This window comes from Cheilinus undulatus, linkage group 13 (assembly GCF_018320785.1).
Source record: "Cheilinus undulatus linkage group 13, ASM1832078v1, whole genome shotgun sequence".
In the NCBI taxonomy this organism is placed as follows: Eukaryota; Metazoa; Chordata; class Actinopteri; order Labriformes; family Labridae; genus Cheilinus; species Cheilinus undulatus.
In genome coordinates this window covers 29,165,259-29,186,228 of record NC_054877.1, presented here as the reverse complement: position 1 = coordinate 29,186,228, position 20,970 = coordinate 29,165,259, and the positions used below count along the sequence as shown (strand labels likewise).

The 20,970-nt window shown below is 38.1% G+C and overlaps 1 protein-coding gene across 3 annotated transcripts; it reads left to right on the top strand.

Moving 5' to 3' along the window:
- Nucleotides 1-251: 251 nt before the first annotated feature.
- Nucleotides 252-11,872, top strand: fzr1a (fizzy/cell division cycle 20 related 1a). Of its 3 annotated transcripts, none has more exons than XM_041804315.1 (14): nt 252-399; nt 1,947-2,020; nt 2,527-2,655; nt 2,837-2,900; nt 3,367-3,497; nt 3,586-3,671; nt 3,764-3,947; nt 6,422-6,487; nt 6,784-6,886; nt 7,012-7,196; nt 7,281-7,514; nt 7,927-8,031; nt 10,770-10,862; nt 10,999-11,872. In XM_041804315.1, the coding sequence occupies exons 2-14, from the start codon at nt 1,952-1,954 to the stop codon at nt 11,038-11,040; spliced, it is 1,491 nt and encodes a 496-aa protein (XP_041660249.1). In that variant the 5' UTR covers nt 252-399; nt 1,947-1,951; the 3' UTR covers nt 11,041-11,872. The 3 variants fall into 3 exon arrangements, with proteins under 3 accessions (XP_041660249.1, XP_041660250.1, XP_041660251.1); XM_041804316.1 differs by having other exon boundaries at nt 252-404; XM_041804317.1 differs by lacking the exons at nt 10,770-10,862; nt 10,999-11,872 and adding an exon at nt 9,344-10,021.
- The last annotated feature ends 9,098 nt before the right edge of the window (nt 11,873-20,970 follow it).

Sequence of the window (20,970 nt, the reverse complement as noted above, 5' to 3'; positions counted from 1 at the left end):
AAGGAAACTTTTAAACGATAAAACACTGCATCCTCTTATCTAAAGCTGTATTGGTAACATTTGTTAAATAAGTTTATTGGCTAAATATTCTTTTGTTAACTTTTGATTTCCCCGTGACGGTGAACTGCTGTCCCTCTGTGAAGATGCGGGGGAGCAAATCAACCGGTAAGAGCCATTGTGACTGTTTCCTTAGCAACGCAGAAAGTGTAATTCAAAATCAGCGACGTCACGCCCTAACCGTGATGCTTTGCGAGCCCAAATTGAACGCTCGATGAAAGAAAACATTAGTATCTTTGCTCTGTTTGTTGGAAAAGAAAGCACAAAACAAGACATTACAACGGAAACCGACAACGCTTTAAACAAGACTCGGACGGTGTGAAACGGGAGGAGTTTATCCGGGTACGGTAGGTCTGGAAACTATTGAAGAATGAGAACAAACAATGTTGCTAATCTGTTAGCCGGTTGGTTAGCATATCTTACGCTAGGTCAGCCAGTCGAGCTAGTGTTAGCATTAGCCAACCCCTTATCTGATGGATGATTGAATTATTCTGTTATTTAGTCAAATAATTAATTTTTAACTATCACAGACGAGCACTTAGTTCCTCTCTCCTTCGTCAAGAAGAGAAAGCTGATGAATGCCCCTGGTTATAATAGTACCATTGCTTGAAACAGTCGTTTTCGTCAAGAGACTCTGAAGTGTCGTAAACTAGCAGCTACTCAGCGCTGTAACTGGTGTCAATTTCAATCTGTCCATATTCTTGTCTCATATAGTCTAATCATGTTTTAAAATTATTTGTAGAAGCGTATTTTTGTTAAGTATTAGACTTTGTTTGATGCAAAAAGGGGAAATCATTTTTGATGCTATATTTATAACTACGGGTTACTTAAAAGTCAAATATCTCACAGGACTGGCTTCATTTTTTAAGTAGACGGTAAAGTTGGATGTTACATATCCCTGAATTAAATGCCCTGCTATCGTTGCTGTTACAGAAGTCAGATACACAAGTCTTCTGTTCAATGCAAAACTAAACTATCAAGTCAGTTTAACGTGAAATGTCGCACCTATCCAGGAAACCTGCAGACAAAAAAGAATAAAAACTGGGATTTAACTCAAACTCTGTTAATTAATTTCATGATATGCATAAAGCTAACGATAAAGGTCTAATAAGCCATTTGTTACCTGGGCAATTAATCAAGTAGAATGCCATATAATTTCCAGTATGCTGCTTTGCTTTTTAAAAAATTATTTATTGTTAGAAAGTAGTCCTGTTTTGGATTTTTCTTTTGTATAATGTCTTGAGCTTTAATAGTATTAAAAAGCAGTTGAATTGAAAAATGTATATTCATAAAGATGTAAAAGTATACCAAAGGGTGAAGAGATGAATTGGTTTATTTAAAATAACCTATTAAGTCATTGTATGTTTTTATGATAGTCTGATAGATGATAGTCTGCATATCACTTTTTATTTGCTTAATTTTCTGTGTTGTTAAGTAGAGCACATTATTTTCTGAATATAGAGACCTGTGTTTTGCACAATTTCTAAAAACTTTTGTCCAACAGTATATCAGAATAGGTATGTAGATAAGACCACTTAGAGGTCAAAAACCCATACAATTAAAGGAAAAGTTTCTGTTTTGAAACATGATTTAGGACAGCGTTTTTCAACCAGGATGCCGTTGCACCCTTGGGTCACTCCAGGAACTGTCAGGGGTGCTTTCAAAATACCTTAAATTCAACCAAGAATTACTATGAATATGCATATCAATAGATAAAAGCTAAGACATTCTTTTATAAGTCCCACAAGGGCAAATTCCAACCCAGTTCCAATATCCTGGGGTAAAATATCACTTGAGAGAGAGTGACTTGAGAGTTTTCAAAATTTTAATGGGTGCCTTGACAGAAAAAAGACTGAGTTTTGTCTTGATTGAATTATCTTGTTTGTCAGGCATCATGGATCAGGACTATGAGTCCAGGCTTCTCAGGCAGATCAACATTCAAAATGAGAATGCAAGCCCCATTGTAAGTAAATGATGTGACTTTTTTCTCTTTTTTGTCTATTTCCCTGTCTTAATGCTAAAAGAAAATAGATTTCTTCTTGTACCACTGTTAGCACTGGTGATCTGGTCAAGGTCTTAGAGTCGTGACAGTCAGACTTTTATGATTCACTCGTTATCTTGATGATACAATGATGAAAACCCATTCCAAAAAGAATTACAAACTGGCAAAGGACTTACAATGAGCAGAGAGAGTGTTGCTCTCAATGTGTTAAAGGAGTAAACGGTTTAACAGGCCAGTCTCTCCCATCTGACAGTGTCATTAGTGTTGAGTGAGAACAAGACCTTGCCGGCCAAATGACTGGGTTTTGTGAATGTAGCCTCCTGTTATTAACACCTCAAACAAATGCACCATCTGCCTCTTAAATTGTCACATTTGGTTGTTAAGTTTTCACATCTCTGTCCAAAGCCTGTTTGTGTTTGGCCCTCGGTCAGAAAATACTCTCTCCTCTCCTCATCTCTCTTTTGTAGAAAGCTGTAGGGGCTATGCGAGCTCTGACACCCACTAGCTCCCCCCTGTCGTCGCCTAGCAAGCATGGTGATCGCTTCATTCCCTCCCGGGCTGGAGCCAACTGGAGTGTCAACTTCCACCGCATCAATGTGAGTCTGCAGCAGTATACCAGGACTTCACTGTCCTTCCAAAAGACCAGTGTTTTCTGGATCCAAGTGTGGATTGTAGCTGATTAGGAAGCATGGTGCTTTTTTTCTGCAGATACTTGAATGCAGCAATATGAAATATTTGTTTCAGTGATCTTCTTTTAAATTCTATTTTCTGGCATAGGAAATTGAAAAGTCGCACAATCAAAACAGGAAAACCAAAGACGGAACAACGGACAGCAACAAAGGTAATCAATCCGCCTTTATACTAATTACTATATACTCTATACTACTACTATACTACTTGGCATAAACATGTTAGCATGCATGCATTTTTTGCTGAAGCTCCTAATATTTAAAGTAAATATGTTGAAATTAGAACTGTTTAAGAAATATGATGGGAGATAGTCTGTCAGCCTTCAATTTAGATCTATCTTTCAGTTATGGCTGTAGATTAGTGCAACTTTTATGCATTTTTTTCAGCTCATTGCCAAAGTTCCTTGTCTCTTCTGGTCAGAATATGACCTTCTCTTGTTTACTCAGCCTTGGTAGGTTCATAGAAAGTGCAAGACTGAACTAAGTCTAGTGAAAAGTCTCCCATGTCCTTGGAGATGTGAGGCTTAGCTTGGAAATGGCAGAGAGAGTGTAGTGTTTGAACATAATAATTTCCACAGCCTTGTTTGATTTCCCCTCTGTCTTTTCCTTTGCCTTCAGCGGATGGTCTTGCCTACTCAGCTCTGCTAAAGAATGAGCTGCTAGGTGCCGGTATTGAGAAAGTCCAGGACCCTCAGTCTGAGGACCGCCGTTTGCAGCCGTCCACTCCTGCCAAGAGGAGCCTTTTTAGTGTAAAAACACTAAATATTTTCCTAACTATGAATGTGCTCTTTTGGTTTGAATCTTTTACATAACTAATCCTGTGTTTGTGTTTTGTAGTATTCTGTTAGTGCTAAACGAGCTTTGCCTGAAGAAGATGGAAACACAGTCTCTCCATACTCTCTATCACCTGTCAGTAGTAACAGGTAATTCTCCCCCATTCATTACTCAGATCTCATCTGCTCCACTACTATGAAGCTGTATTGCATTTCTTACCGAATTATATTTTGCTCTGCAGCCAGAAACTGCTGCGGTCGCCTAGGAAACCTACACGCAAAATATCCAAAATTCCCTTTAAAGTTCTGGATGCTCCTGAACTGCAGGACGACTTCTACCTCAACCTGGTGGACTGGTCCTCTCTGAATGTGCTCAGTGTTGGACTGGGTACCTGCGTCTACCTGTGGAGTGCCTGCACCAGCCAGGTAAGAGTGTGAGGATGCTGCAACATTTAATAGACGTGTTTTTCTCTCAAACGTTGTTTTCTAATAGAAGCCTACTGTGGACCCTTACCAGCTCTACATCACATTTTTAAGTTTATGTTCACATCATTCCAGAACTTAACTCCAAACATAGACCCATGTCTCCTTTTTGTACGTTTTATAGCTTTTTGAACAGTATATGTAGAAAAATCTCTAAAACTATATTGACTCCCTTTAATACAAAATAACTTGTACTAAGTCAGGGAGTGTGTTTGGTTTTGATCCGAATATTATTTGCGTTGTTCTGTAGTAATACAAGTCATATGATTTCATGACATGGGATAAAAGGAAAAAAATGCATCTGTGTGAGCGAAGTACTCGGCTTTATTGATAATTCTTATGGCTTGTTTTTGGGAGAAAAATTTTTTTTTCAAAAACTTTCAATGTCAGCATTACAGAATTTTAATTTCATATTGCCATCACTTTTCCTTTTGATTCCCTAAAACCATAAATTAAGTTTTCTTAATATTTGAAGAAACCTAATTGACATCAAACCAAGTTTTGACATTTTCCAGCTCCCTTTCAACCTCACACAAAAGCTCTTTTAAATCCTTACCAGAGTAAAATAATTGATATCATCTGCAAATACTACATATTTAAAAAACAGTAACATTGCAGCTCTCACTGATATAAAGAATGAACAGCATTGGACCAAACACTGATCCACTGGTACTTTGCTTGTAATCTTCCTAAATCCTGACACGGTATCATTAATTTGAACACACTGCTGTCTATTTTCTAAGTAGCTTTCCAGCCAAGAATGAAAGGTTCCATGTATCCCATGTGTTTATTCACATGGCAAATTACCATCAGTTATAGTGCATGCCTGTCTGTCTGGCTAAGTCCCGCCACAAATTGTTGCAAGAATATTTAACAGAATGAAGTAAATTATGTTTTATACACATCCTATTAAATATAGCTCACAATGCTTAACTAAGCTAATGCTTAACTAATTCTATGACCTCTATGCAACAAGTTGCCCGCTTCTAATGTGTATGGTCCACCCTTATTTTCAGGAGAGCTGGGATTCTCCTTTACAATGATTTATTGACTGGATTCCTTAAGATCCTTAAAAAGTCTTAAAAAGTATTAAATTGGACTTTTGAAATTTAAAGGCTGCAACAGAAAACAGTGGAAAAATGGTGGCAGCAATGCGACTGCTGTAGACTAAGTTCTCTGGCTATATATCCTATCATTGAGATCATATTCAGCGCCGCAGCTTATTTATTTATTTATTTATTTTTTGTAGAGAAAATAGCAATCTCACGTTAACAAATCAGCATTTTAGCAAGTTATAGCATCACCGAATGTGTTATAGACCAATTAATAAACATAGCATATTGACAATTGAACAGCAAGAACAAGACAATCTGAAAAACTATAAAACTAGTCAGTGATGCTGGGAGAGTAAGAGGCTTCATGTCAAGTTAGCTTTAGATTGTTTTTTTCCAGGTATTATTGAAGTTAACAGAACTGTCTTTTGGTTTCATATGAAAGTTAAAATGACTGAAAAATAAAAGATTCAAGCTTTAGGATCTTTATAAAGGACACAGTATTGTTTATTATTAATCAGTTATTTTGTGTCTCTAATTGAATTTCCACCACAGATTATTTCCTAACAATGTTTCGTTTTTTTTAGTTTTGGTTTCTTCAGCAATAAAAGATATTTTGTAGGGGCGGGATCCCAAGGGGTCTGACAAGTTCAAATGTTTTAAACTGTATTCAAATAGACTGCTCTTCTCTTTTCATTCATTTATTCCAATTTGATATTTGAATAAATAAAATTACCATTTTGTGAAGTCTTTGACTCTCCAGGCCTGGGTATTCATGCCAGTCAGTATCCTGCTGTCAAAAACTAAAACTAAGGATATTTTGTGCCTAATTTCTTGTATTTTAATTAGTTTTGTGAGGCTAGAATAATGTTTTTTTTCTTTGTAAAGTTGAGTTTATGTTTAGTTTCAGTTAACTTAAATAACCCTTGTAGGAACCCTGTGTAAAATATTGGGTTAGCAAACTTGCTAAATATGTAAAGTTATATCATTGTACATTATTTCATTACACAGTGGCATTAAAATTGCCACAAACCTCACATTTTTTGAGTTTGTAGCCAGAACGTTTTTGTCTTTAATCATTTAACATTTTATTGAATCAGATAATTCTGCTCCTGTATCTGCTGGTTATTTTTGATCTGTTTGTTGAAAAAAAAATGATAATACACCACATCTGTGATGACTGCTGTTTGCTGTTCAAAATACTGTGTTCATTTATCTTATTTCAGGTCTTTAAAAGGTCTTAAAAAGTCTTTTGATTTCAAAAAGTGTGTGGGGGACCCTGTAAAAACACTGGGTTGGCCAATTAAATTTGGTATTGCTAATTTATAATAAATAAAAACATGTATTTTCTTCTCCATCTTTTAGGTGACCCGTCTGTGTGACCTCTCTGTTGAAGGAGATTCTGTAACATCAGTGGGCTGGTCAGAGAGGGTAGGTTTCTGTGTCATCACTTATCTTTGATAATTTGATTGGTTTTATCACAAAAATCACTGAAAATCATACATCGGCTAGTTGCAGAGCTTGCTTACCAAAGCTACTCACATTAGCACTAATCAGGCAAAGAGGGATTGTCAGCTACTTAGTTACACGAGAGAAATCCGAAAGATGTAGATTTGAATTTTAAAGAAAAAACAACACATTTTGGTGTGCATGTTCAATTGAAACCTTTGAAAAACTTTTTTTTGCTAAATGCCAGTGTGTTATTTAAAGCGTGATCTCTTTTTTAGGGAAACCTGGTGGCAGTGGGCACTCATAAAGGCTACGTACAGATCTGGGATGCAGCAGCAGGGAAGAAGCTATCCGTTTTAGAAGGACACACAGCCAGAGTGGGTGAGTAACAAAGCTGGAGGGCTGGAGGAGTAACATCCTTTTCACACTGTTGTTTTTTTTATCAACCTCTCTCATTCATGAGCGGTGAATCATCTTTTCAATCTGTCTCTCATCTCGACTGTTAGGTGCGTTGGCCTGGAATGCAGACCAGCTGTCATCTGGGAGCCGTGATCGAGTGATCCTGCAACGTGACATCAGAGCCCCGCCTCTCCAGTCAGAGCGTCGTCTCCAAGGACACAGGCAGGAAGTGTGCGGCCTTAAGTGGAGCACAGACCACCAGCTGCTAGCCTCAGGTGGAAATGATAACAAGGTACGTTTGCAGAGAATCTCACCTGTTTGTATGTGAGCTGCATGTGAGTATCCGGGTTTTCATTCCTCTTCCTGTTGTGTGTAGTTACTGGTGTGGAACCACTCCAGCGTCCTCCCGGTGCAGCAGTACACAGAGCACCTGGCTGCAGTTAAAGCCATTGCCTGGTCTCCCCACCAGCATGGGCTGCTGGCTTCAGGAGGGGGCACTGCTGACCGCTGCATCCGCTTCTGGAACACTCTGACAGGGCAGCCTTTACAGTGCACCGACACCGGCTCTCAGGTCTGCAATCTGGCCTGGTCTAAGCACACCAACGAACTGGTGAGTCACCTCAAGGTTTTGGTTTGGATTTGAACTCACAATTTTAGTAAAGATCCATCATAATAATGAACAAATAAACACATAGAATCTCTCAATTTTTATGTTAGTTTTTTTCTTTGGAAATCACAGCATCTCTGAACAGTTTGTTTACTTATTTGCTACTAAACAAGATGGAGTGAATAAATCACACAGTTTAAGTGCATTTCAAGGTTTATTGTGTCACTTCTGACTTACAAAAATGTTAATCTTTGCTTTCAATTTCTGAGCCAAGATAGATAAGCACATCCCTCAGTGAAGAATCTCAAAGAATTGTAGCTAGTTTTATTTTGCATTTCGCAGACACCCAAAGCTCCATTGGAGCTTTGTGTCTTTTTACACCTGAGTTTTATAAATAACAGTTTGTTTTCTGCAGGTCAGCACACATGGTTATTCCCAGAACCAGATCCTGGTGTGGAAATATCCCTCTCTTACTCAAGTGGCCAAACTAACAGGACATTCTTACAGAGTTCTCTACCTGGTCAGTATTTACTTTCTGTATTTTTTTTGTATTTCTTTTCAAATCTTAACAGATGTTTAAAATGTCAGAGACCCCAGAGATTTCAAGAGTTTTCATACCATAGGGCTTGTGCTACAGAATGACCACAACAACACACTACCAAGATTTAATTCATGAACAGCCAGAATGACCCAACTGGCGAGCTGGAAAAACATCTTGGGCTATAGATGGTTGAGCAGTTAAGTCATGCCCCATATTCAGAGGACAAGGTCTTCAAAACCCGATATCAATTTCCTTTTTTAACGTGCAAAAAAGTTCAGAGGAAAAATGGACTCAGTGTGCAAACGCTTTTGGGATGGTGCTCGTGATGGTCACTGCTGTCAGAACCAAATTATTGCAGATCAAATCAAGCAATCTGATGATGCCTGCAATTTAATTTGGCAAGTCGAAGACAGGTGGTTGCAAGATATTGCAAGCAGATAAATGGGAAACCGTGTTTTCAAGGCTATAAACAACAACAAATATTTGTGCAAAGTAGAATATTCATTTCAATGCTGTGAACTTTGGAAGTTATTACATCTGTCTTTTCTAACTTTTCACGTGGATACCTCTGCCCGTAAACATTTCTGTCCCCTCCAGCAGTGCTATATGACCTAATACATAAGAAATTCAAGGCTGCAGGACTGAAAATTGTCTGAGAAAAACTATTTTCAGCAGATTTCTTTGTTACCAGAAGATTTAGCTAGGAAAGCACTTTTGGTTTTTTATGTACCGTGAAATTGCACTGGCACCCTACGATGGTGACGACAGGGGGATTTATTGTCCATTCGCTGTTGTTCACCTGTATGTTACAGAAATGTTAGACCTTGCCATGAGAATAAAAACAAATCATAAAAAAGAGTGAATTAGCAGTGCTGTCTCCATTGTAGAGATGGTTTTATTGCACAGTAAATTGAGAAATAAATCACTTTAACCCCTTAAAGCCTGATTCTTCAATGAAAGCCAGAAGGTTCTTATTTTTGGTACTGAGATGTTTATTTAACCTTCAACTGAAATCCAGAAAAGAAAAATTGCCATAAAAATGAATGTTTTTTCCTTGTATCACATTTGCTGCATTATGCATATCTTTCAATTAATAGTCCATTTTAGGGCATGTTTATCATTCATCAGATTTTATTCAAAAAGTTTTCAAGTAATTTATTGATCATGTTGATTAGCTACAGGTCTCATAAAAGTGTGCATCAAATGTGATACCGTTAGCTTTAAAGGGTTAAACTGAGTGACTGGTTGAATCATTGCTCTGGAAATGATCCATTGTCTCCTTTTGTCGCAGTGCTGTGAGCTGGTCAGTTTTAAAATGTGGCAGAGTGGCTCGTCGTAAGCAGTTGGGAGTTTCAGTCGGTCTCATCTTAAAACTCTGGTTCTGACCTGGGCTTTACACTGCGGCTGGAATTGACTAAAAACTCATTTGATTTTACGCCTCTGTGTTGCCACTAGAGCTACACAGTTAATGACATACATCAGCCTCTGCCTCTCATTTTCTTTAGTTAACTGTTTTGTTGGCAAAATTCATCAGTATAAACACTGGAAGAAAAAACGTATGTTTTAACAGCTTCTCTCATGATTCCGCGGTAAGATTTGATCCAAATGATATATACAGTTTTTCACTCTTTTTCCAATTTTTTTTTTTTTTTTTTTATACCGTAGTTTAGTTACCATTTAACTGGCAATAAACTGGAAGTCCTTCTGTCTTCCAAAATAAGAGCATTTCCCAAACTGGAAGTAATAAAATACAAAAGACATACATAATGTATGAATGACAAATAAAATCACAGCACTTAACGGTTTGCTGAGAAAATCTGTTAGTTTAATCATTATTAACCAAATTTGTTCCCAAAGCAGTCCATATTAAGCCAACATTTTAGGTTTTATTTGATGAAATACATTTTTAGATGAGTATTTAGTGCTGAACACTAAGTCTAATTCTTTAACACTGATGCCTATCTTTATATAATCCACTCCTCTGTACAAATATTTTGTTTCCCAACAGTGGAGCAGCATACATTTCAAGGCAGATGTTCGGGGCTAAAATGCCACCGTAGAATTTTTGTCCCAGTCTAGTCCTGGAAAGAGGTTAGTAGGCGGATATAAGAGTTTCAACATGAAAAATCAGTAAAGAGAAAAACTGCCTTTTAAATTAAAAAATATTGTGATGGATAATCATGATAGAATTACTGAGCAAAATAAAAGTGATTATAATTTTGGTCAAAATAGTGCAGCCCCTAGTAGCCATTAAATTCTTCCAAGGAAATTGGATCACCCTTTTATTTTTACACCACAGTAATATTTGTTAAAATGTGTCCACAGCTATCAAAAATGTGACTTAGGTAACTTTTCCCCACAAGGGGGGAATTCGGCCCAAAATCAAACGGATTATCTTATTGTGTTGACTCCACCAGAGAGTGTAGCAAAAAAGGAAAAGAAAGAAAAGGAAAACAAATATTCATGTGAAAGAATGACTTTTATTGGGTAGATTTTATTTGTTTGTGATCATTTTTAAGAACATGTTTTTTTCCTGAAGTGCTGCTCGCTGGAACAAATTATTAAGCATCCATGAGGACCTCCTGCTCCCTGAGCAAGTGGCAGCAAAGCCACCCACACTTCCGGGAAATAAACCAACAAACAACGCACTGATCACTCTTGATTATATAGTTTACTAATACTGTATACTCGGTGTGTAATGATGAGTTTATTTACAGGCCATGTCCCCTGATGGAGAGGCCATAGTGACAGGAGCTGGAGATGAAACTCTTCGCTTCTGGAACGTCTTTAGCAAGATGAGGTCTACTAAGGTAATTTCCTTTTTATTTCTCATTAGTTTACATGTAAGAAACCTTCTCTGTAGTTTTTAGTCTCTTCCTCTCATTATTTTGTTTTATTTTTTTGTAATATTTTGTTCCCTATGTCCCTGCTCTGTCTCTCTTTCAGGAATCGGTATCGGTGTTGAACCTCTTCACTAGGATCCGGTAGTAGCGGCACCTCTGTGCTACGAGGGAATGACACTGGGAAGGGAATTAATCTTTGCATGTATGGAGCAGTAGGTGGCCCTTTCTTGAAGTATTCACCTCAGTAGTCTGCAGAGGGCCCCCCTTGATTGCCCTGAGTTTTTTGGCCAAGTTGTAGCTGGAGGTGAGGAAGAACTGAGGAGGTGTGCAGCCTGAGTGTTGAGGGTCGAGGGTATTTACACACAAACATACAGTATTCTAGTCTCCTCCAACAGACCAGTTATCTCCGAAGACAGAGAATTTTCTGATATTTTTGTTTACAGACTGGCATTGTGCTTACCTGCCAAATGATAAGTTTGTCCTTTTGATTGTCTATTTATTTTATTTTGTTTCTTTTTTTTTTTTTTTTTTTTTAAATAATTTTAACATATTCTTACCAGTGTGTTCATTTTCTTTTTTGTGTGTGACTGAGGTGTTGGTTGTATCTGTGGAAAGTGTTTGGTTCTGTTTGGCTCTGCAGAAAATATCCAAACCAATCTTTTTAGTTCGCTGAGAGACAATAATGTTTCATGTTCACTGATTTACATATAACATAATCCTGTCTGACACTATCTTCATTTTAGTCTGATTCAAAGAAACGGTATCCTCTCATGTAAAAAAAAAAACAATGTGATGGCATACAACAGATCTGAGTGGAAAATAATTTGAACATGCTACAAAAGAGATTTTAGTATGACCTGTATGGAAGCCTTTCTTTGTCTGTTCTCTTAATTTAAAATCAGGATGGGAACATTAACGTGAAAACACTGGTTTTGTTAACAGCAACAAAAGCAGCAAGTAAAACATTTGGGATTTAATCGGAGTGAAATGCCATTCTGTGCAGAGCTTCTGCTCTGTGCTGCGTCTGCTAACAAATTCAAGCTCGGGGCACTTTTTCTTTTGCAGCTTTCAGACCATTTATGTGCTGAGAAGTCATGCCAGTGTACTTTGTTTTTAATATGGAAAAAGTCTTTTTCTCCCAAATTTTAATTTTTCTCCTTTGAATCTTTGAGTCAGTCAGTTAGTGAGCCCCATCGAAATGATTGCTATTTATTTGTGTTGTGTACAGAAATGGCATGCTTGTTTACTCATGCTGTCTGAGGGGAAACTGATGGGCGGTCTCACTGCCAGATTAGATGGAAGTTTCTTTTAATGCCACTTCAAAATCAAGACGATGCTGCCAACTTGATTACAGAACGAATGTTAAAGGAAAAAATATTTCTGTACTGAGATAATCAACAATTAAATGAACATATCTTGTACTTAAAGTTGTTGCTGCTTCATTGTCTGAGATTTTAAACGAGACAAATCTTTATCGCTTTGAAGTGACATGGGCTATCAGTGTGAGAGTTTTCTTAAGCTGCCCTGGGTAGTATGTCACTCAACTCAAATGTACACTGACATTATAACTAATCTCTAGGAAGCATAATATTACTGGCATGATAATGGTATCGGCAGATACTAGCTTAAAAAGTGAATTATCAGTAATAGCAGCAATATAAACAAATGCTGATATATCAGCTGTAAAAATCGGCGTATATTAGCTTTGAATGTTTTCTGATTGTTTAGTATCAGCTAAAAGGAATTTGTAAATATCAGCAAAAAATCTCATATCTCGCATCCCTACTGATTTCGTTTTTAATGCTACCATGCCCATTTACTCAAAGCTCCAGTGAGATACTTGAAGTTTGTCCATATTGTTGCCACCTGTGCACAAAGCTGTCAGGGTTCCCTAAAAAGTCTTGATTTTGATTTTAAAAAGTAGGCAGGAACTCTGAAAGCAGTATCAAATTTCTCATTGCTTATCCTCTAACTCTGTTAGACAGATTTCCTTGGAGAAAAATCAAAAAGTCCCCTCCTGCTGTTTCTAACAGTCAATTGTATCATCAGGTCTGCAGCTTACTTTGTCAGATATCTACTCTACAGTTGTACAACCATAAAAAATGCTATTTTGAAATTATTAATCTTGCTGCCAATGACCTTTATGCTTTTGTAGTTCATAGGGAGGCGTCAATATTAATTTCAGTGGGTTTCATAGCCTGAGAACAATACCTCATAGGAATGTTAACCAAATTTGTGATTTTGTGCAGCTGAAATTGTCGTAAGTTGCAGCACTTTTATTAGTTTTAGTGATTACAAAAATACCATGTCTAGCTTTGATAATGTTACATGTGTTATGCAGTTTTTTTTAAATACACCACTTGAGATTGATCTAAAAGGACTGAATATCACACACCTGGGAGGGAAGAAAAATCAGCACTTCTGTAGGATTTCCGGACAACACAACAGATGACGTACTTTCACTGTTCCAAAAACTTGGAAAAGGTACATTTTTATTATAAAGCGCTGGTTTTTAAAATAAATATGGATATTATCATACAGTTAACACAGTGCCTGTAAGAAGTATTCACTCTCTTGGATGTTTTACCCTTTTATTGATTTTAAAACTCGGTCAAAGTCAATTTAATTAGGCTTTTTGACAAAAAAACTGTCTTTAATGTCAAAGTAAAAACAGATTTCTTCAAAGCAATGTCAATTGAATAAATATATATTGTAAAATAAGTGATTTCCTAAATATTCCCTCCCTTTAAAGTGAGTGACCTAATTAAACGGAGGTCCAGCCAGTTGGTGCTAGTAGTGTCAATTGGTGAAATGGGAGTCCCCTGAGTATAGTAAATGTGTCTCAAGTGATTGTAGTATAAAGACACCAATCCGTATACTGGCTACCATTACACCTTGACAAAAAGGACACTCTAAGAAACTCAGAGAAGAGATTAATGAAAAGTACAAGTCAGTGAATGGATTAGAAATTTCCAAGGCACTGAACATACCCATGAGTTCAGTTAAATCAGTCATCATCAGAAATGGAAGGAATATGGCACACATGTAAATCTGCCCAGATCAGGCCGTCCTCACAAACGGAGTGACCGTGCAAGAAGGAAAAAGTGTGAGAGGCCACAGAGTCACCTATGACTACTCTGAAGGAGTTACAAGCTTCAGAAGCTGAGATGGGAGAGACTCTGCATACAACAACTGTTGTCCTAGAATTTGTGGCCTGACTTGAAAAGGGCTGTTTTTTCCTGATCCCCGTGCAACCTTACAGAGCATCAGCATGTTTTAAAAGAATGGAGTTAAATTGCAGTGTCCGATGTGCACGCCTGATTCAGACCTATCCACACAAACTTAATGCTGTGATCACAGCCAAAAGTGCTACTAAACACTGACTTGAAGGGAGTGAATATTTATACATTCATTTATTTTGCAATACAGAACAGTTTCAGTGCTTTTTCTTTGCATGAATACAGTAAGTCTTTTTACTATCCCATAATTCATAAAATAAGTACTTCCTTGTTTGGTTCGTTCATATTAGAGTTAGATTTTCATTCAGTGAATGTGAGATCCACAGCATTATTTACATGATTTCAAATCTATTTACATATGCTTTCCCCCACTCTTTTATCCCATCAGATCCTTTAATTTCCCTTGATTTCCACTCTACAGAGGAAGTGGAAGGCTGTTTTGTCCAAACTGAGAGAGAACACCAGAGGGCGCCATCATTAGAGCAGCTCCAAACTCTGATTCACAGTGCTACACTTCTGCTACCACACCCAGACGATCCACCTCAGCCATGCTACCTTGAAGGGGAGACTCAGGTGTAACACATAAAAGAAAGATATCCTGTCAGTTAAGTTCACTGCATGATTTTCAGGTTCTGAGTAAGGTTAAAATCCCAACAGTCTACTGTGGTTATTTACCCCTAAGTCAGCCTGCACCACATGTTTTTAACAGGAGCATGAGACAAACAGAAGAAAGAAAAAAATACCCTGCAGTCTCACCTTGCTCCCTGGAAGTCTGCACATTTCCATCATATTACTAGTCCAGCCCACACATGCATAGTTTTGACCCAGAGCATGAAAAATAATGAACGCTCACTAAACGCCTCCCAAAGCTCCCACACCTCTGCGTGTGCCCTGTGGCCTATCCAAACACACGTACACATTTAAACAGTAAATGGATTTTTATCAGCAAAACAACAGCTGAAGGGCCTAAAATTATGAAAGTGAAAAGGATCTTAGATCATTCTGCTCCTGTGGTTCTCGCTATCTCACCAGATAAGGGATGTTGGTTCTTGGTTGGATTTTGGATTCTGTTAAGATGAACTTTGTAAAATAAAAACCAAAATATCACAGAATTTAGTTGCTTCAGAAAGATCTTTTGTGCATCTTTGTGAAGATCAGGTATTGTAGGTCACTATGAATCAGCTTCACTAACACCACACGCCCAGAGCCTCTCTCCCCTTCAGACTCCATTATAATGTCATCTAAATAACATGCATAGTCCATTATAGTGATCAGATAAATCATCTCAATGGAAGACATTGAAAACAGTCTTGCGGCTCATCTGGGTGACTCTGGGTGGGCAGATGTTAACATTAAGCCCTGAAAGCAGAGAGGGGTGAACGGAGGGGGAGCGTTAATATGTGTAATCCCACCGCCTGATGTTCCTATCAAGAGGCACAGAGTGGGATCTTCATTATATGAATAAAGCCTCAAAACACAGCGAGCAGGATGTTTCCCCAGGTTCCTCCATAAGCCCCAGCTCTCAGGCTACACTGAGACCAGGCCTGCAGGGATATCAAAGGAACAAGGCTTTTGTGATGACTGATGGCTGCAGCCAAACCAGGATGTCTTTTTGGTCATTTTTGCCTCAAGGAACAGAGCACAGGAAGGGTCATCTATGAGTGTTTACAAAAAGAATCTCAGCTTCACCTCTGCCTCATTGCACAGGGGTGTTACTCATCAGCCTTTAAACCACAAGGAGCTGTCCATTTGCGTTTTCCAGGGGGTATGTTGTGATTCAAACACATCCCAAAGAGATCAATAAGTTCATGATCAGAAATATGTAAGTTTTTTTACAAGTGGGATAAAGGATAAAAAAACTGGAGTGATCAACTAAACAGGGACGGAGTTAATATTGTAACATGTGTACTGAGTTATGTCTGTGTATCTGTGACAGATAAAGAGCAGTGTAAATATTTGAATGTATAAAGCTTGATAAGTTTAAAGGCTCAGTCCTATTGAACTATAATCATAAGTAATGAAACATTAATGTTAACAGTAATGGAGTTATTGTTAATAATGCACATGTAGCAGAAAAAAATGATTTTGCAGTTGAAAGCAGGACGGATAGTTAATGTACAAAATTTTTATTAAAACTTTTATGAAAAACTATTCTTGCAGAGAGTGAATGGTAGTTACAGATGAGATGAGGACAAAATGATTAGCTCTCTATGAAAATTCCAGTTTGTCCCAGCTATTTCTGAAGTGCTGTTGAACAGAGCAAGACATTTTTCAACACAGCTTTTCCAAACATCCTAGTTTAAATTTGAATGCTTGTATTATTTTTAGTGACCTTTTTGTTGAGCTATGGCACAAACCACTGTTGTGCAGTGATGTGTTTTAACTTTGTAATGCTCAAAGCTTGTAAAATCGAGTTAAAAAGGGGGTTATCTTCCAAATAACACTCAGTATAAAAACTTCAGTAAGGGTTTGAGCTGTCACTGGAGAAAGCATCACAGCTAAAACAAAAGAAATCAGTTTAGACTGGAGGAAAAATAATTGTTAATGCTCATAAAGCAGGAGAACAATATATCTATCATAGCATTTCCATGTTTCAAAATCTGGAGTGAGAAGTATCATGAAGAAATTCAATGAGAGCCACACAGTACAGCCTGGCAGAGGTAGGAGGAGAAACATTTCAAGACTGGAAAGAAAACTAGTGAGAGATGTGTCTAAAGACCCCAGAACAACTGCTAAGACACTAGTGAAGGACTTGTGCTGTGGGGTTTCTCCAGTGCAGATGGAACTGGGAATCTTATAAAGGCAGAAGGAATCATGAAGAAAGAAGGATATCTGAAGATTTGGAAGGAAAACCTCAAGTTAAACTGGGTCTGAGTCATCACTTTGTCTTCCAACATGATGACAACGCAAAATATACACCGCTCCTGGTGAAGAACTACCTCCAGAAGCCCAAAGTGAGCATTACTGACAGGCCTGTTCAAAGCCCTGACTTGAATCCATTGAAAATCTGTGAGATGAACTGAAGACAACGGTCCATACCAGAAGAACATCAAACCTGAAGAAGTTTAAGAGATTCAACAAAGAGGAAAGAGCTTGGATTCCTCAGGACAAGTCTGAAACCTGTTGAAAACAGTAACAAATGACTGCAGGCTGTTATTCAGCAAAAAAAGAGACACAACTGACTACTAGCATCAAGGGGGTAATAATTTTGACCTTGCTAGTTTTTGGTTTGTGTAAAATAACTTTGTTTCTGTGTGCAATGTAAAACAATGTAAGCATCCAAAATAAAACTAGGATGTGTGGGAAAGCTGTGTCAAAAATGCCTTTCTCTGTTTAACAGCACTAGGGAAATACTTGAGAGAAACAGAAATTTTCTTAGGAGGGGCTAATAATTTTGTCTTCTTTTGCAGCTAATGTCCATCGGTGCTGTCTTGCACAGCATAAATTAACTTCAAGTTAATCTGGTTGTTGGTCAGATTATAATAAAATTTAATGTTTTGTTGAGGACTTATGGACTTTAAGATTGGATCCCTGAAAACAGTGTGATGATGTGATGTGTTTTACTTTTAAAAAAAAAAGTAATAATAAACAGAAAGATAGACTGCAAATTAACTGAGCTCCAGCTCAACTACTGTATTGTACCTAGTAGATGTGAAACTCTAAATGGCAAACAGATGGTATCAAAAGACCAACACAGCTGCACAGAAAACTGCACTATGTGGATCTTTCTGAACGAGATGGAATTCGTCGCACAGTAGGACCGTTTAAAATGTTTTCCCCCTGGTGACTTCAAAAAACAGACGGTTTATACACCAGAGCAACTTATACTTTGGATTTTACAGCAATTTTCAGTAGTTTTCTCTTGTTTCAACCTATTTGTATGTTGGTATTGAGATCACAAAACCATTCTTTCAAGGTAACAGGTATATTCGTTGAGATGTTAGGAAAATGACTAAAATTTACCAATCATGGTATTTTTACGCCTGGATAAGTAAGTCATGATATCAAGAAAACATCCAAAATGTTCTTATTATGGGAAAACTGAGTAAATCAATGTAAGGATGCATGTCCGGGTTCAGTCGCTTTACAAATATGAAGTTATGCATTTTCTCTGTACGTTGCAATCAACAGAAAACAACAGCAAAGTTTCCGAAACATCACTGGGGCTTCGGAAACATGTCATGGTAATTTGGAATCACTTTTGATATTTGAATGCAAACCTGTGAGAACAGTAACTGGATAGAGCGCTAAAATTTGGACTTTTATGCATACAACCTGTCTAAGAATTAAACAATTCTCAAATTAATTTAAAAGCTTACCATTTGTCTGTATAAACAATACTTTTTAAGGCAATACTACCCACTATTTACAGTTGAAATGTCAGTTTTCAACTTTAGTACTTGTAAGACAACTGAGAGGTCATAGATTGGTCCTCTTCAGATAGGACAAGAGAAAAAACCTTGGCTGTTTAACAGTCAGTACAGCACTGGAATAAAACTCTAAAAACTTTTTTGAATGTCCAAAAATGTGATCATTTAAATCCCTCTTTTGTACCCTACCAGCCTACATCCAGTGTTAAACTGCTAGGGAGGTCAAAAAACAATGAGTAACAGTTTAATGTGACTATTATGTAATTTTCTGAAATTTACACCATTAAGCTCTGGAAAAAAAGGGGGGAGCTGTCCCATGGGATCACTGAATTTATTTTTTCATTCTTAAGTACATTATTGTCTTTCATGTTTTATGCTGGTTTTATGTGTCAGTGTGTTGACTACATGCTATGGTCCAGTATGACATTCATATTGGATCCCATCAGGCCTTTTTAGACAACTTATTTTTAGTCAGTGTGACAAGCTGACGAGAAACAATCCTGAGTGTGTGAGTGTAATTGTGCAGGTAGATAAATTAAATTGTATTCAGCCCGATTGTAATCCAAAGCAATTAATTTTACTGTTTGCAGTTTCCCCAGCCCTCAGGTATGTAACAGTTGTTTCCATTTACCAATTAATTTGAAGCATAATCTTGATCTCACAGCTCAGGTTTAATTCAATTAGATGAGAGCTTCTTACACGGTCAGCTGCTCAGGTGAAGTCTTTAGGACCCCTGAGAGTCATCATTTCAATTTAGGTTGTATTTCTATGAGTGTGTGTGTGTGTGTGTGTGTGTGTGTGTGTGTGTGTGTGTGGGGTCCTCCATCAGATTAAAATGACGTGTAGAAATGAGGTTGAAATACTGCCTTTATTTTATAGCCCACAGCTATGTCTGTCCATAAACAGAAGCACAGATATTTTCCATCATGGACATACATCTTCCAGCCTCCATGTTTGATTTGCATGCATCTTTAACCTCCATATAATGTAATTTGGCTGCTTGGATTTAGGGCCGCACCCTTAACAAGGTCTGTAAAAGAGCAGCGTTGATTGGTCCTCTCTAGCTGTCGTCACTCCGTACCGTCCCGCCCCGCTACTTGTCCTCTCCGGCAGAAGCAGGCGTATATAAACACGCTGATCCATCTTCCTCGAGCCTACCCAGTAACATCATGATAAGCATTACGTGGAGCTCAGAGGGGAGGGCGCACGCGCTCAGATCGTGGCTGATTTCAATAGAAAGCTGAACAGTGAAAAGAGACCCAGCCTTGGCTACTCACCCAGCACGCGCTGCATAACATTATGTCGGCTTCACCTGTTGTTCCCGTCGATACACGGTGAGTATATCACTTATGGGGGTTTGTCCTGCATGTTTTATCTAAATAATGCAGAGTTAGGGGGTTTATTTACCGCTTATACATGTGTCAGCATGTTTTTCACTCATTAAAATGCCGCCAATCCTTCCCTCTACACTTCACGATTTAAAAGACAAATGTAAAACAGCTAAAATAAATGGAAGTCTTCGAGGGAAAGAGCTGAAAACAATACTGCGTGTACGGGAAATTAAAATGACAGCCTCTTCCTGCCTCGCCTGGAGGGAAAAATGTTTATCATGTCGTCGTGTTGAGCAAAGAAAACAGGAAAAAAAACGAGAGTTGACCTCACTTTAGACCAAAAGCAGGGCAGCTACAGGTTTCATGCGTGAGATATCAGAGGTCTATCTGGCTCTATAATCTCTTGAGAGAGAGAGAAACTTCGGTGCAGCAACAGGTGGCATGTTTTTTTCTTTTCCCGGGCCTGGACTCGAGGCGAAATGCTGAGAAGGAAGGAGATGGACGCGGAGGAGAAGTAGGGCGTCATTCAGCACCGAGACAGTGGACAGCTCCCACGGCGAAGGCTACTCGTTTCCCTTAAGCTACAGTGTGGACAGAGTGGCGGCTTTATTTGTCGTTTTTATCACATTGTGGACATGTGTTGTGTATATTTCTGAAATGTCTGTATTGTTTGGAAACTTAATGGGTATTTTTTGATTGGCAGGTCCCCCTATAACAGCAGATGAAGCCATTTTTTCTGAATCAATACTATATTGAAATAACTTTAGTGGGCATTATTGATTATCTCTTCTGGGGGCCCTTATTGGTCTAAATAGAGTGTCCACTCTGCTCAGCACTCCTCTTTTCTTGAGTTTGCACTCCCCCCATTCCCTCCTTCCTTCCTTGCTTCCTTCCTTCCTCCCTTCCGTCCTCTCACTAAACTGTCCCCATCTTCCCATCCCCCCTCTTCCACTGACTCCCAGTCTTGTTGCATAGCTACCAGCTCAGAAACATACTGGAGATGCAGGACAATCTGTCTGTCTCTTTTCTCTTTCACTCTAAATGTGACTTATTGAGAAAAAAAACAATGCAGAAACACTTGTAGAATTCATGTTCCAAATTTACTTCTTCTCCATCTAATCTGCATATTGTGCAC